The sequence below is a fragment of the Dama dama genome, chromosome 9 (assembly GCF_033118175.1).
Source record: "Dama dama isolate Ldn47 chromosome 9, ASM3311817v1, whole genome shotgun sequence".
Taxonomy (NCBI): Eukaryota; Metazoa; Chordata; class Mammalia; order Artiodactyla; family Cervidae; genus Dama; species Dama dama.
In genome coordinates, this window is record NC_083689.1 from 95,823,215 (window position 1) to 95,836,623 (window position 13,409).

General features: G+C 44.9%; 1 protein-coding gene across 1 annotated transcript; it reads left to right on the plus strand.

Moving 5' to 3' along the window:
• The first annotated feature begins 217 nt into the window (after window positions 1–217).
• GPR150 (G protein-coupled receptor 150) lies at window positions 218–1,528 on the plus strand. Its single transcript, XM_061152036.1, has one exon. The coding sequence runs from the start codon at window positions 218–220 to the stop codon at window positions 1,526–1,528; it is 1,311 nt and encodes a 436-aa protein (XP_061008019.1).
• The last annotated feature ends 11,881 nt before the right edge of the window (window positions 1,529–13,409 follow it).

Sequence of the window (13,409 nt, forward strand, 5' to 3'; positions counted from 1 at the left end):
GGATCATGTGTGTTCCTCCAGTGTACAACCCCCCATTTGAGTGACAAATGACGAGGACAACCTATAAAAACTAAGCGCAAAGCTACCCGCATCCATCTCCCTCTTCGCGCGTATGCGTTTTCAACTAACTTTGGGAAGTCCGCGCAGCCTCGCCTCTACCTCGGTTTCCCGCGCCCTGCCTGCCTTTTTCGGTACCTCCTCTTCCTCCAGGCAAAGGATGGAGGCTCCCTTCAGCCCCTCAACTCCGTCGCCGGCGCCCAACCTCTCCGTACCCATCTCGCTGGGCTGGGGTCTCAACCTGACTTCCGGACAGGGAGCCCCAGTCCCGGGGCCCCCGCCTCCGCCGCCGTCCGGGCCGCCCAGCCGCCGCGTACGCCTGGTCTGCCTGGGGGTCATCCTGGTGGTGACGGTGGCTGGCAACGCCACAGTGCTGTGTCGCCTGTGCGGCGGCGGCGGCGGCGGGCCCTGGGCGGGTCCCAAGCGTCGCAAGATGGACTTCCTGCTGGTGCAGCTGGCCCTGGCCGACCTGTACGCGGGCGGGGGCACCGCGCTGTCGCAGCTGGCTTGGGAACTGCTGGGCGAGCCGCGCCGGGCCGCGGGCGACCTGGCGTGCCGCTGCGTGCACCTGCTGCGGGCGTCCGGCCGCGCCGCCTCGGCCCACCTCGTGGCGCTCATCGCCCTCGAGCGCCAGCGCGCCGTGCGCCGTCCGCAGGGCCCGCCGCTGCCCGCGCGCGCCCTCGCCGCCCTGGGCTGGCTGTTGGCGCTGCTGCTGGCGCTGCCCGCCGCCTTCGTGGTGCGCGGGGGCGCCCCCTCCCCGCCGCCGCCCGCGGCGCCCCCGCCGGCCCGCTCCTGGCCGGGGGAGCGCCGCTGCCAAGACATCTTCGCGCCGCTGCCGCGCTGGCACCTGATGCTCTACGCGCTCTACGAGGCCTTGGCGGGCTTCGCGGCGCCGGCCGCGGTCATGAGCGTCGCGGGCGGCCGCCTGCTCCGCGCCTGGCGGCTGCGTCCGCCCCAAGCCCCATCGGCGGCGGCGGCACCCAGGTCAGCCAGTCCGGGCCAGGGCCCCGCGCCCAACGTGCTGCCCCGTGCCAAGGTGCAGAGCCTCAAGATGAGCCTGGTGCTGGCGCTTCTGTTCGTGGGGTGCGAGCTGCCCTACTTCGCGGCCCGGCTGGCGGCCACGTGGTCGTCTGGACCGGTGGGGGACTGGGAGACCGACGACCTGGCGGTGGCGCTGCGCCTCGTGGGGGTGGCCAACAGCGCCCTCGATCCCTTCGTCTACCTGTTCTTCCAGGCCGGCGGCTGTCGGCTCAGGCAGCGCCTGCGGAGGCGCCTGGGCGCGCTGTGCTGCCCGCTAGAGGGGGTCGCGGAGGACGAGGAGGGGGCCCGGGGCCACCAGGCGCTCCACCGCCACCGCTGGCCCCACCCGCATTATCACCACGCCCGGCGGGAGCAGCCCGAGCAGGGTTACCCGCGCCCACCTCCGCCGCGCCCCCGGCCGCCGCCCTGCTCCTGCGAAAGCGTCTTCTAGGCTTTGCGACTTCGATGGCCGGGGACGGGTCATGTCTCTGCGGCGCTACTTCGATGGCCGGGGACGGGTCATGTCTCTGCGGCGCTACCTCCACGCAACACGAGGCCGGCCGGGGTCTTTCTAGCTCACAGCCACCAGGAGGGTCTTCTGAGAGCCTCACCCTGAAGATGCCCCTGCCCTCCACTCCCCTATGGTAATTTCTTTATAATGTTTACATTTTACACTCTTCCCGGTTTTCTGATTTCCTTGTCACATGTCCCCCATTTGGAGGCAAGAGAGTGACCCGTTGGGAATTTGGAAAATTGAAGTTAGAGTTATTTTTGCAGTTCTTTTTTGCTCCCATAGTCTTCTGGCTAAGATCATTGGTTTTAGCTAAAGTGCCGAGCTCTCATTCTTTTATGTGCAACCCCGTTTTCACTTATTTGGGATAGTGTTTAAATGTACCTTGGACCAGAGAAGGCACCTCTCGTTCCGGGAGGAATAGCCTCACATTGTTCTCCCTGGGGAGCCTGGAAACTGTACCGGTGATTCTATCAGAAATGTAATCTTGCTGTCACTTCAGAGCCACAGAGTATTTGTGAAATAAAAACATTTCCCACAGAGCAATTAGGACTTTAAATATATATATATATATGGTACTGTGTTCTCTCAGAAAAAAAAAAAAAAAAAAATCAGTGTGGTCTTTATTTTCAGTCCAGCTTCCACTTCAGGAGAAGCTGGGATTGTAGGAGGGAGACATAAAAGCTTCCCTAGGAACCTTTCATAAATGCCCAGTTTTCGTAGGAAATGGTTGCTGTGTCCAGACCAGCCTCTACAGCTGCGATGCTGTGAAAAGGTGGAGCCTCTCAGCACAAAAGCCCCAGCAGACTAGAGAAGGGAAGTACCTGGGTGCTGCATAGGGGAGAGGCTCAGTACAAGGTGAAGGCTTAGGGAGACTGGCAGCTAGGAAGAGAGCTGCAACCTCCCAATGCTGCACGGATATATAAGACATTAGTAGGCAGTGTCTACTAACGTGGGCTGCTGAGAACCAAGTCAAGGAGCAGATTTAGCCAGTGACCTCCTCCTCCTAACTGTCCTTGGTTCTAGAGAGAAGTAGCAGCACTGATGAACAAATATCCATGTGTTTACCAATATCTTTCATCTGAGAATCTGCAAGCTTTCCATTACAGTGTTTTGGGTTCCTGCACAAATGCAGGACTAAGATTCAGAAAGAGGAAATGACTGGTAAAGTTCACTGGCGGAGCTAATGCTCTTTGAGGTCCTTCTTTGTTTTGATCACTGATGTATCTCACACTCTTAGACAATGTTTGATACATAGTAGGCACCCAAAACACATTTGTTGATTAATCATCATATAAGTCAAGCAAAGATAGACTGGAATAAAAGATTTACAAAAAGATATCTTCATTAAACTTGGCTTACCTCCCTCCAAAATCTTGTCCAAAAATGTTAGAGAGTTACAGATTTTCCTTCCTCTCTTTAACCCTTCTTATCCTGCTGAGGCATGCAATATACCAAGAATAAGACACCTAAAGAGAAAAGAACACAATTGTCTTCATGAACCTAAATCTGGGTTATAGCATTACTTTTATTCATTAATAAACACTTACTACTCGCTTATTTTGTGTGGAGATGCTAAGGTGAATAAGACACATCTTTCCCTCAAAGACTTTGTAATCATATGTAGGAGACAATCTGACAAGTACAGCACAAGTACAGTCAGATGAGATTTAACAGGGGTTCCAGGCAGGCTGTCAGGGCACTGAAGAACATCGGACTACTTTGAAGTGGGTGGCCCATCAGATGTGCATGCTAAGTTGCTTCAGTCCTGTCTGAGTCTTTGTGACCCTATGGACTACAGCCCACCAGGATCCTCTGAACATGGGATTCTCCAGGCAAGAATGCTGGAGTGGGTCGCCATGCCCTCCTCCAGGGGATCTGCTCAACCCAGGGATCATTTCCTGCGGCCCCTGCGTTGCAGGCAGATTCTTTATCACTGAGCCACTGGGGAATAGGGAAAGGTATTCTATGCAGTTAAAAAAGAGCTAGCCACACAGTAACATATAGCTAAAATAAGTAAACAAGACCTATTACATAATTTGAAGCAGAAAGTATGTAGCAAACAGCCAGGAGTATAACTAAAACCACAACTGGCTATAAATCATTTACTAAAAATACAACAGTCTACCTCATTTGTGAAAGAGAAGAGAGATTTAAAACATGTTTTTATCTAAACCACTTCCTAGGAAACACTAAAGGAAGTAGAAAATTTGAGGAGTTTCTCATTCCTAAAATTTTCTGACTCAATCAAAAGGAAGATATTAATAAAATACTAATACAAATGAATAGTTTAAGTGAAACATGTTTTGCAAAGTTGAGAGGCAATGTAACATAATGAAAAGAGCAGAGTCTTTGGAGCCTAAAGATTTGGACTTGTTTCATCTCTACAACATAATAGCTTGTGACTTTGGTCTGTTTGTTGAATCTTTTTGAGTCTTAGTTTTCCCATCAATACAATGATATTTTCTTACCTTACTTCTTAGGACTCATGTATGTAAAATACTTGATCGGTGGGTAGGGGTATTGTCCTGTCAGCTTGTCTCCTTAGATTCACCCTAGTATTCAGTATACGATAACTGGAGGAATAAAAGCCAGTCAAGTAATATTACCTGAAAGGAAGCAAGAGATCTTGGAGAATCTATGTAAGATGAATGCACTCAGTGGTGCTACACAGTAATAGAGAAATCAGGCCTTTCAGCAGGTAGTATGCTCACAGTAATTGTCAGTTGCCTTCCTTGAATCCATTTTTTCTTTTCTAGCAGTTTTCAGGTTCTTATTATCTATGCCTCTTATGAACAGTCATGTTTTGAGGAAGCTGATTCCTCTCCCACCCCAAGACTTGGCCTTAATGAGTCTAAGCACATCAAAATCAGTCCACCCCCACTTACCACCATGTCCTGCTCAGAAATGGTCATGTGATCCAGTTAAGATCAACGAGACTTGGGGGAAAGGTTGAGGGACATCTAGGAAGGGGGTCCTTAACTCTTCTGAGAGAGCCATGGAAGCCAACAAGCTTCTCCATCTCTCTCCCACTGACATTAAACGAGGGAGCATGATGTGTGGCTGGCGGCTGGCAGTCCACCTCTCACCATGAGGGGCACCAGCCGTGAAGATGAAGCCAATACTGGATACAGCAGGGTGACGAGATGAAAAGAACTTAAGATTCTTAATGACCTCACTGAGTTGTCATGTTAAACACCATTGAGGCATACCTGCTGGAGGTCCTGTTAAATAAACCTATACATTTTCTTATTGCTCAAGGCAGTTAAACTAAATTTTCTGTTATTCGTAGCAGCAGGCAGCCTCTAAGTGAAGTCTGGCAAGAAAAAGTATCTTATTTGATTCTCTTACTGCATGTTCTTTATCAAAGAAATAGGAACATTCAAGTGTAATTTTATTTAGTTCATCAGCCAGTAGGTATTGAGGGACTTGTATTGGGCATAGTGAGACAGATGGAAGAAAGTCAAAGATGTAACTCTTGTATTTTAAAAATTTATATTCTATGAAGAACTATAATCTTTATGTTAAGAACTTTATTGAGACATCTCAACATGTAACTATTAATGTTATAGAACATTATTTTCCAATTCTTGCCATTGGTAATTTTACTGATTTATTCGTTCATTCATTCATTTTGGTATTTACTAATTAAAGATCTATCTTATGCAAGGTACTATATCACTTATGACAGACATATATGTTATTTAAAGTTTAAGTTTTGGGTGGGAACTTAGGTCAACTGTTACTATATTTTCTTTGACCAGATCTGGAAGTGATGACCCTAATATGTGCTGAGGTAGGGCTTCCCAGGTGACTCAAGTGATAAAGAAGCCACCTGCCAATGCAGGAGATGTGGGTTCAATTCCCGGGTCCAGAAGATCCCCCGGAGTAAGACCCTGGTCCAGTATTCTTGCCTGAAAAATTGCATGAACAGAGGAGCCTGGAGGGCTATAGTCCATGGGGTCTCAAAGAGTCAGACACGACTGAGTGACTGAGCGTGCACACACACAGACACACATTACTGTACACTGGCCCCTGGAGAGTCACTCTTTTTGATATCCATCCCTTGTATAATCTTCTCCCACAGAGCCTGCGTTTGGCCATGTGTCCTGCTTTGGCAATGGACGTCAGCAGATGTTTCACAGACAAGCTCTTGATAAGCATTTATGCATAGGGCTTGCCTTCTCAGAAAAGCTGCATTGAGACAGTCCTGCCATGAAACAGCCCAGAATGAAGCGTCACAGGGAAAGCAGAAGCCAGCTATTCAGCCACTCTAACGGGGCCCAGTTCCAGCTAACTGCACTCATGTTAGTAAGCCCAGGGGACAGCAAAGGGAGAGTTGGTGTGCTAACCCACAGACTTGTGAGAAATAACAAATCATAGCATTAGGGTGGTGTGCTTCGCAGCAACTGATAACTGAAACCCGGGTGGAGTAGTCAAGTGGTGTTGAATGCATTAAAAATGAAAGTCAAAAGACCCAGATATCATAAGACCTGGGTTCTAGTCTCCTACCATGTGTCAAACTAGGATATTTAACTGCTTACCATATAATCTGATGAGGCCTCACACAAGCTTGAAGTGAGAGAACACGAAGCTCAGGGAACAGAATTAGAGCCCCAGCTCTAATCCCTTTTCCAAAAGGTGAAATCTTCTCTGGTCAAACCCTGGCAGTTCTGGATATGGTTTTACTAAGCAAGGGACTATTGTCTGCCTTCAAAATGCTCATAGATAAATAATGGGGACTGCAACAATAATAACAGCTAAAGTTTATTAAAGCTTCCATGAAGCTTGGCATTTTACAAGCATCAATTCATTTAATCCTCATAACAACTAAAAGGAAAGTATCATAACCACCTTCAATTTACAGATAAGGAAATCGGGGCTAAAAAGGATAACTTGCGCAGGATCAAAGAGCTAGTAAGTGGCAGAGCTGTGGGGGTTTGTTTGTTTGTTTCGGGTTTTTTTCCCTCATCATATAAACAGGTAATAGCCAAGAAGTTTATCTGAGCCTCAGACACAGGTCTTGCTTTACAGACTTAGGTGTCTGTTAGAGACACAGCCTAAATATATACAAGTGGGGGACAGGGGTGAGGGATGTAGGATATAAAAAAAGGGCTACCAGAAGACTGAAATGCATTTTAGAAAAAACAGTATATGATTATTTCAAAGAGTTTCATCATTTCAGCCTTTGAACTATCCAAGTGAAGAACTCACTTGCTAGGTGTGGAGGAGACTGCCAGCTCTTCATTAAAATCTATTCTCCCCTTCTTAAGTGGCTATCCTTCCAGAGATTCCATTTCCCAGTCTCCCTTGCATCTAGGTACAGCTATGTGCCATGCTGTCGGCAATGAAACGTGAGCAAAAGTGACGCGTGTGACTTCCAGCCTTGGGCCTTAGGACATAGGGCTTGTGCTCCTCCATGCTCTCTTCCCTCTTCCTATTGGCTAGAAGACGAGGTGACAGTCACATGAAGTGACAATGATCAGGTTCATCCATTTGGATGAGAACAACATCCTAGAGATTCCTTCAGGACCTTGTGGGGCACACACAATCTAAACTGGCCAGCGGATTATGTGAGAGATACATTTCTGTCTTCTTTAAGCCACTGAACTGTTTATTATGGCAACTAATGTTTTGAGCTTGTACTAAATTAGACAGCAACTAATATTTTGAGCTTGTACTAAATGAAGCTAGGAGATGGTTTTGCTCGTCAGTTTTCTGTTCCCTAGGCCCTGTGTTTCCAGGGGAGTTTGGTGTGAATTTAAGCGGGGCCAAGTCTAGAATGTGAAATCCTCAGAGATCTAAGACATCTGAGCCAAATCATGCCTGTGGGATACATCTTATATTTTCCCCAAAAGAAGTCCTTAACCTCAGGCAACACTTCTGTTTTTCTAATCTAAAAGTTGAAAGTGTTAGAGAAACCTCATTTCTATGGACATCAGTCCAGAAACAGGAATTCACAATGTAGCAGGCCTTCTGTTTGCCCATGTTAACATTTCTTTTTCTCTTTCATTGCTAGGAGAATCTTGATTGTGTTCACAAGGCTGGAAATCATCTGGGTGCTTCCTCTTTACTTATATGTCTGATGCCTTGGCTGGGATATTCAAAATTGGACTCATCAGGAACATCACCCAAAGTGCCTGCATACTGCTCCCCATGTGGCTTTGGCTTTCCCATTGCATGATGGCCATAGAGTAGTCAAACTTCTTCTAAGGCAGGTCAAGTTTCCAAGAGCAAATGTTCTAGTGAATAAGCCACATGGCTCTGTACACTCTTGTCTCAAAAGTGTCACAGAAGCATATCATCTGTACTCTACTAGTCAAAGCAGCCCCAAATCTGCCCAGATTCAAAGGCAGAGAACATAAACCCTGCCTTCTAAGGAATGAGGTGTCAAAGAATTTTCAGTCATATTTTAAAACTGCCACACCATCCACCAAGATAATGTTATCCCTAGCTCTGGGATATATATCCAAGAGAACCATGGTAATTGCAGTCCTCCTGCTAGTTGATTGGTTTTGGACAATGAAACTAGAGGTAAGAGCTTCTGGGGGCTACTGGATCATCTGCTATACTCTACCAATTCAAATGCTAATTTCATCCAGAAACGTCCTCATAGGCACACAAAGAAATAATGTTTAACCAAATATCTGGGCAGTCACAAGAAACTATGGGGTCTCCTTATAACTTAATCCCTACTAAGAATCATTAATTATGCTTGCAAATTTGTTCTTCTTCCTTAAGGTGCTCTAATAGATCTATCACTTCATATAATTCTTTAAGCACAGAAGAAAACAGATGATTGACAATCTAGCCTGTGTTATCATCAGTGAAGTTACCCTAAGACAAAGGATTTGAGTAACACATACTGGATGTTAAAGAATCACTGTGCAAGTTGTAACCCTCATTCCTCTGGCTAGTGAAGTCATACCACTGCTGAGAGCATTGGAATGGCCCCATTGTAAGTGATATAGCAAGCATTTCCTCAGCTAGCTGGATGGAGCTTTTAACACATTTTGAAATTTTTAAAAGATTTTTACTCTTTACTGAGCATTTATCAGAGTATATTTTTAAAATGAGAGCCTGCCTTAGGCCAACGTGTCCAAGTGTACTTCGTGAAGCACCAGATGCTTCCATATTAATCTATTTTAAAGGAAAAGAGTTTCCTAGTTAAACGTTGGGAACACTAGGTTAAATAGGTTTCCCTCTTCTTCTTTTCTTTTTTTTTATTATAAAATAGAAAACTTGAAAAATAACACAAAAGAACACCCACATATGCACCACTGAGATTCAATAGTTGTTAACATTTTGCCTTCTTTGCTTTGATACATACTTTTTGTTGTTGATTTTGAATAACTTGAGACTTAGTTACAGACATTATGATATCATTACACCTCACCTTTGAATACTTGAGTGTGCACCTCCTAAGACATTCTTGTATAATCACAAAAGCATCATCAAAAAATTAACCATAATTCCCTAGTATCACTTAATATTCAGTCCAGATTCAAAATTTCCCTTTTGTTGTCCTCAATATACTTGAACAGATTTTTTTTCTTTTGAAGCAAAATATAATTATATTTGATCATTATGTTTCTTTAGTCTCTTTTATTCTAAAATATTCTCACTGACCTGTAAAAAAGAAAAAAGATACTGTGTTTTTGAAGAGACCAAGCCAGTTGACTCACAAGATATCACGCATTCTTAATTTTTCTGAGTATTTCCTCACCATACCTTCTAATACATTCCTCTCTTCCCAACCAGGTTTCCTTACAGTGGTACCTTTCAGAGTCCTCAACATATCAATGGGCAAAATGACTCCCTCAGTGGGCACCTTTTCTGAGCCTCTGTCATCACAATATCTCTTTGTCTGGGAAATGGCCCCACCTTACACACACACACAAACACACACACACACACACACACTAAGGCCTTCAGCAGTCACATAGGAACTTCATAATTCCATCTTCAGGGCTACTCCATCAGAATCACCTCCTGAAAGACTAGGGTAGGTATGACAAGAAGTTACAGAAATTTTGACAGATTTAAGGAGGGGAAAACTAGGAAAATTAGGGTGCATTAAGGGTGAGTTTGAAAGAATTATAGTTGTTGTAGCAGTTCAGTTCACTCAGTCGTGTCCGACTCTGCAACTGCATGGACTGCAGCACACAAGGCCTCCCTGTCCATCATGAGCTCCCAGAGCTTACTCAAACTCATGTCCATTGAGTTGGTAAGGGCATCCAACTATCTCATCCTCTGTCATCCCCTTCTGCTCCTGCCTTCAATCTTTCCCAGCATCAGGGTCTTTTCAAATGAGTCAGCTCTTCACATCAGGTGGCCAAAGTACTGGACTTTCAGCTTCAGCATCAGTCCCTCCAATGAATATTCAGGACTGATTTCCTTTAGGATGGACTGGTTGGATGTCCTTGCAGTCCAAGGGACTCTCAAGAGTCTTCTCCAACACCACAGTTCAAAAGCATCAATTCTTCGGTGCTCAGTTTTCTTCATAGTCCAACTCTCACATCCATACATGACTACTGGAAAAACCACAGCCTTGACTAGACAGATTTTGTTGGCAAAGCAATGTCTCTGTATTTTAATATGCTGTCTAGGTTGGTCATAACTTTTCTTCCAAGGAGCAAGCGTCTTTTAATTTCATGGCTGCAGTCACCATCTGCACACAAGGCCTTTTGGAGCCCCCCAAAATAAAGTATCTTACTGTTTCCACAGTTTCCCCATCTATTTACCATGAAGTAATGGGACCAGATACCATGATCTTAGTTTTCTGAATAATGAGTTTTAAGTCAACTTTTTCACCCTCCTCTTTCACTTTCATCAAGAGAGTCTTTAGTTGTTCTTTGCTTTCTGCCATAAGGGTGGTGTCATCTGCATATCTGAGGTTATTGATATTTCTCCCGGCAATCTTGATTCCAGCTTGTGCTTCTTCCAGCCCAGCGTTTCTCATGATGTACTCTGCATATAAGTTAAATAAGCAGGGTAACAATATACAGTCTTGACGTACTCCTTTCCCTATTTGGAACCAGTCTGTTGTTCCACGTCTGGTTCTAACTGTTGCTTCCTGACCTGCATACAGATTTCTCAAGAGGCAGGTCAGGTGGTCTGGTATTCCCATCTCCTTCAGAATTTTCCAGTTTGTTGTGATCCACACAAAGGCTTTGGTATAGTCAATAAAGCAGAAATAGATGCTTTTCTGGAACTCTCTTGCTTTTTCAATGATCCAGCGGATGTTGGCAATTTGATTTCTGGTTCCTCTGCCTTTTCTAAATGCAGCTTGAACATTTGGAAGTTCATGCTTCATGTATTTTTGAAGCCTGGCTTGGAGAATTTTGAGCATTACTTTACTAGCATGTGAGATGAGTGCAATTGTGCAGTAGTTTGAACATTCTTTGGCATTGCCTTTCTTAGGGATTGGAATGAAAACTGACCTTTTCCAGTCCTGTGGCCACTGCTGAGTTTTCCAAATTTGCTGGCATATTGAGTTCAGCAGTATCACAGCCTCATCATTTAGGATTTGAAATAGCTCAACTGGAATTCCATCACCTCCACTAGCTTTGTTCATAGTGATGCTTCCTAAGGCCCACTTGACTTTGCATTCCAGGATGTCTGGCTCTAGGTGAGTGATCATACCATTGTGATCATCTGTGTCGAGAAGATCTTTTTTGTACAGTTCTTCTGTGTATTCCTGCCACCTTTTCTTAATATCTTCTGCTTCTGTTAGGTCCATACCATTTCTTTCCTTTATTGTGCCCATCTTTGTATGATATGTTCCCTTGGTATCTCTAATTTTCTTGAAGAGATCTCTGGTCTTTTCCATTCTATTGTTTTCCTTTATTACTTTGCACTTATTGCTGAGAAAGGCTTTCTTCTCTCTCCTTGCTATTCTTTGGAACTCTGCATTCAAATGGGTATATATTTCCTATTCTCCTTTGCTTTTCGCTTCTCTTCTTTTCACAGCTATTTGTAAGCCCTCCTCAAACAGTCAGTTTGCTCTTTTTCATTTCTTTTTGTTGGGGATGATCTTGATCCCTGTCTCCCTGTCTCTTGATCCCTGATTTATGTACAAGGACACGAACCTCCATCCATAGTTCTTCAGTCATTCTGTCTATCAGATCTAATCCCTTGAATCTATTTCTCACTTCCACCGTATAATAGTAAGGGATTTGATTTAGGTCATCCCTGAATGGTCTAGTGGTTTTCCCTACTTTCTTCAATTTAAGTCTGAATTTGGCAATAAGGAGTTCATGATCTGAGCCACAGTCAGCTCCTAGTCTTGCTTTTGCTGACTGTATAGAGCTTCTCCATCTTTGGCAGCAAAGAATATAATCAATCTGATTTCGGTGTTGACCATCTGGTGATGTCCATGTGTAGAATCTTCTCTTGTGTTGCTGGAAGAGGCTGTTTGCTATGACCAGTGCGTTCTATTGGCAAAACTCTATTAGCCTTTTCCCTGCTTCATTCTGTACTCCAAGGCCAAATTTGCCTGTTAATCCAGGTGTATCTTGACTTCCTACTTTTGCATTGCAGTCCCCTATAATGAAAAGGACATCCTTTTTTGGGTATCAGTTCTAGAATGTCTTGTAGGTCTTCATAGAACCATTCAACTTCAGCTTCTTCAGCATTACTGATCAGGGCATAAACTTGGATTACTGTGATACTGAATGGTTTGCCTTGGAAACGAACAGAGCTCATTCTGTCATTTTTGAGACTGCATCCAAGTACTGCATTCCAGACTCTTCTGTTGACTATGATGGCTACTCCATTTCTTCTAAAGTATTCCTGCCACAGTAGTACATATAATGGTCATCTGAGTTAAATTCACCCTTTCCAGTCCATTTTAGTTCGCTGATTCCTAAAATGTTGATGTTCACTCTTGCCATCTCCAATTTGACCACTTCCAATTTGCCTTGATTCATGGACCTAACATTCCAGGTTCCTATGCAATATTGCTCTTTCAGCATTGGACCTTGTTTCTATCACCAGTCTCATCCACAATGGGGTGTTTTTGCTTTGGCTCCATCTCTTCATTCTTTCTGGAGTTATTTCTCCACTGATCTCCAGGAGCATATTGGGCACCTACCAACCTGGGGAGTTCATCTTTCAGTGTCCTATCTTTTTGCCTTTTCATACTGTTTATGGGGTTCTCAAGGCAAGAATACTGAAGTGGTTTGCCATTCCCTTCACCAGTGGACCACATTTTGTTAGAACTCTCCACCGTGACCCGTCCATCTTGGGTGACCCTACACAGCATGGCTCATAGTTTCATTGAGTTAGACAAGGCTGTGGTCCAGTTGTATCTGTAGATATTGGTAATGCCCACACCTTAAGGAAACAGGTAAGAGAAATGTGTTGAGTTAGAGCCCTAGAGAAGACACGGCCAAGATTACACAAACAAAGATAAAGCCAGGTTGAACACAGCAGGGCAAGTATAGGTCTGGCTTGTATGTTGATCTGATGGAAAGTTATTTCTCGTTGGTATCAGTCAACTATAGAAAAGTTTGTTTTTGCACAGAGGATCATTATTTGTATGGACTCAGAAAAAAACAGTCTGGGCTAGAAAACAGAAGAAAGTAAAAGGAAGCAAGGAAGGCACTCAGTTTGGCACATAGGTGGCAAAGAGAAAGAGGTAAATGTAAGAAGTAAGCTAAACTGCCAGAAAGTCAGCCAAGCCTTCCTTGAAGGAATAGGACACAACAGAGGGGACTGAAGCACTGAAGGCATATCCCATCATGCAAAGCCCAGGACCCTGCACACCTGAGGATGGCAGTGTCTTGAAAAGCAGATGGCAGAGGCAGTCTGGCTCCCA

Bases quoted from the DNA above. Each gene is read 5' to 3' on its own strand.
- GPR150 (XM_061152036.1), top strand. From the start codon at position 218: ATGGAGGCTCCCTTCAGCCCCTCAACTCCGTCGCCGGCGCCCAACCTC.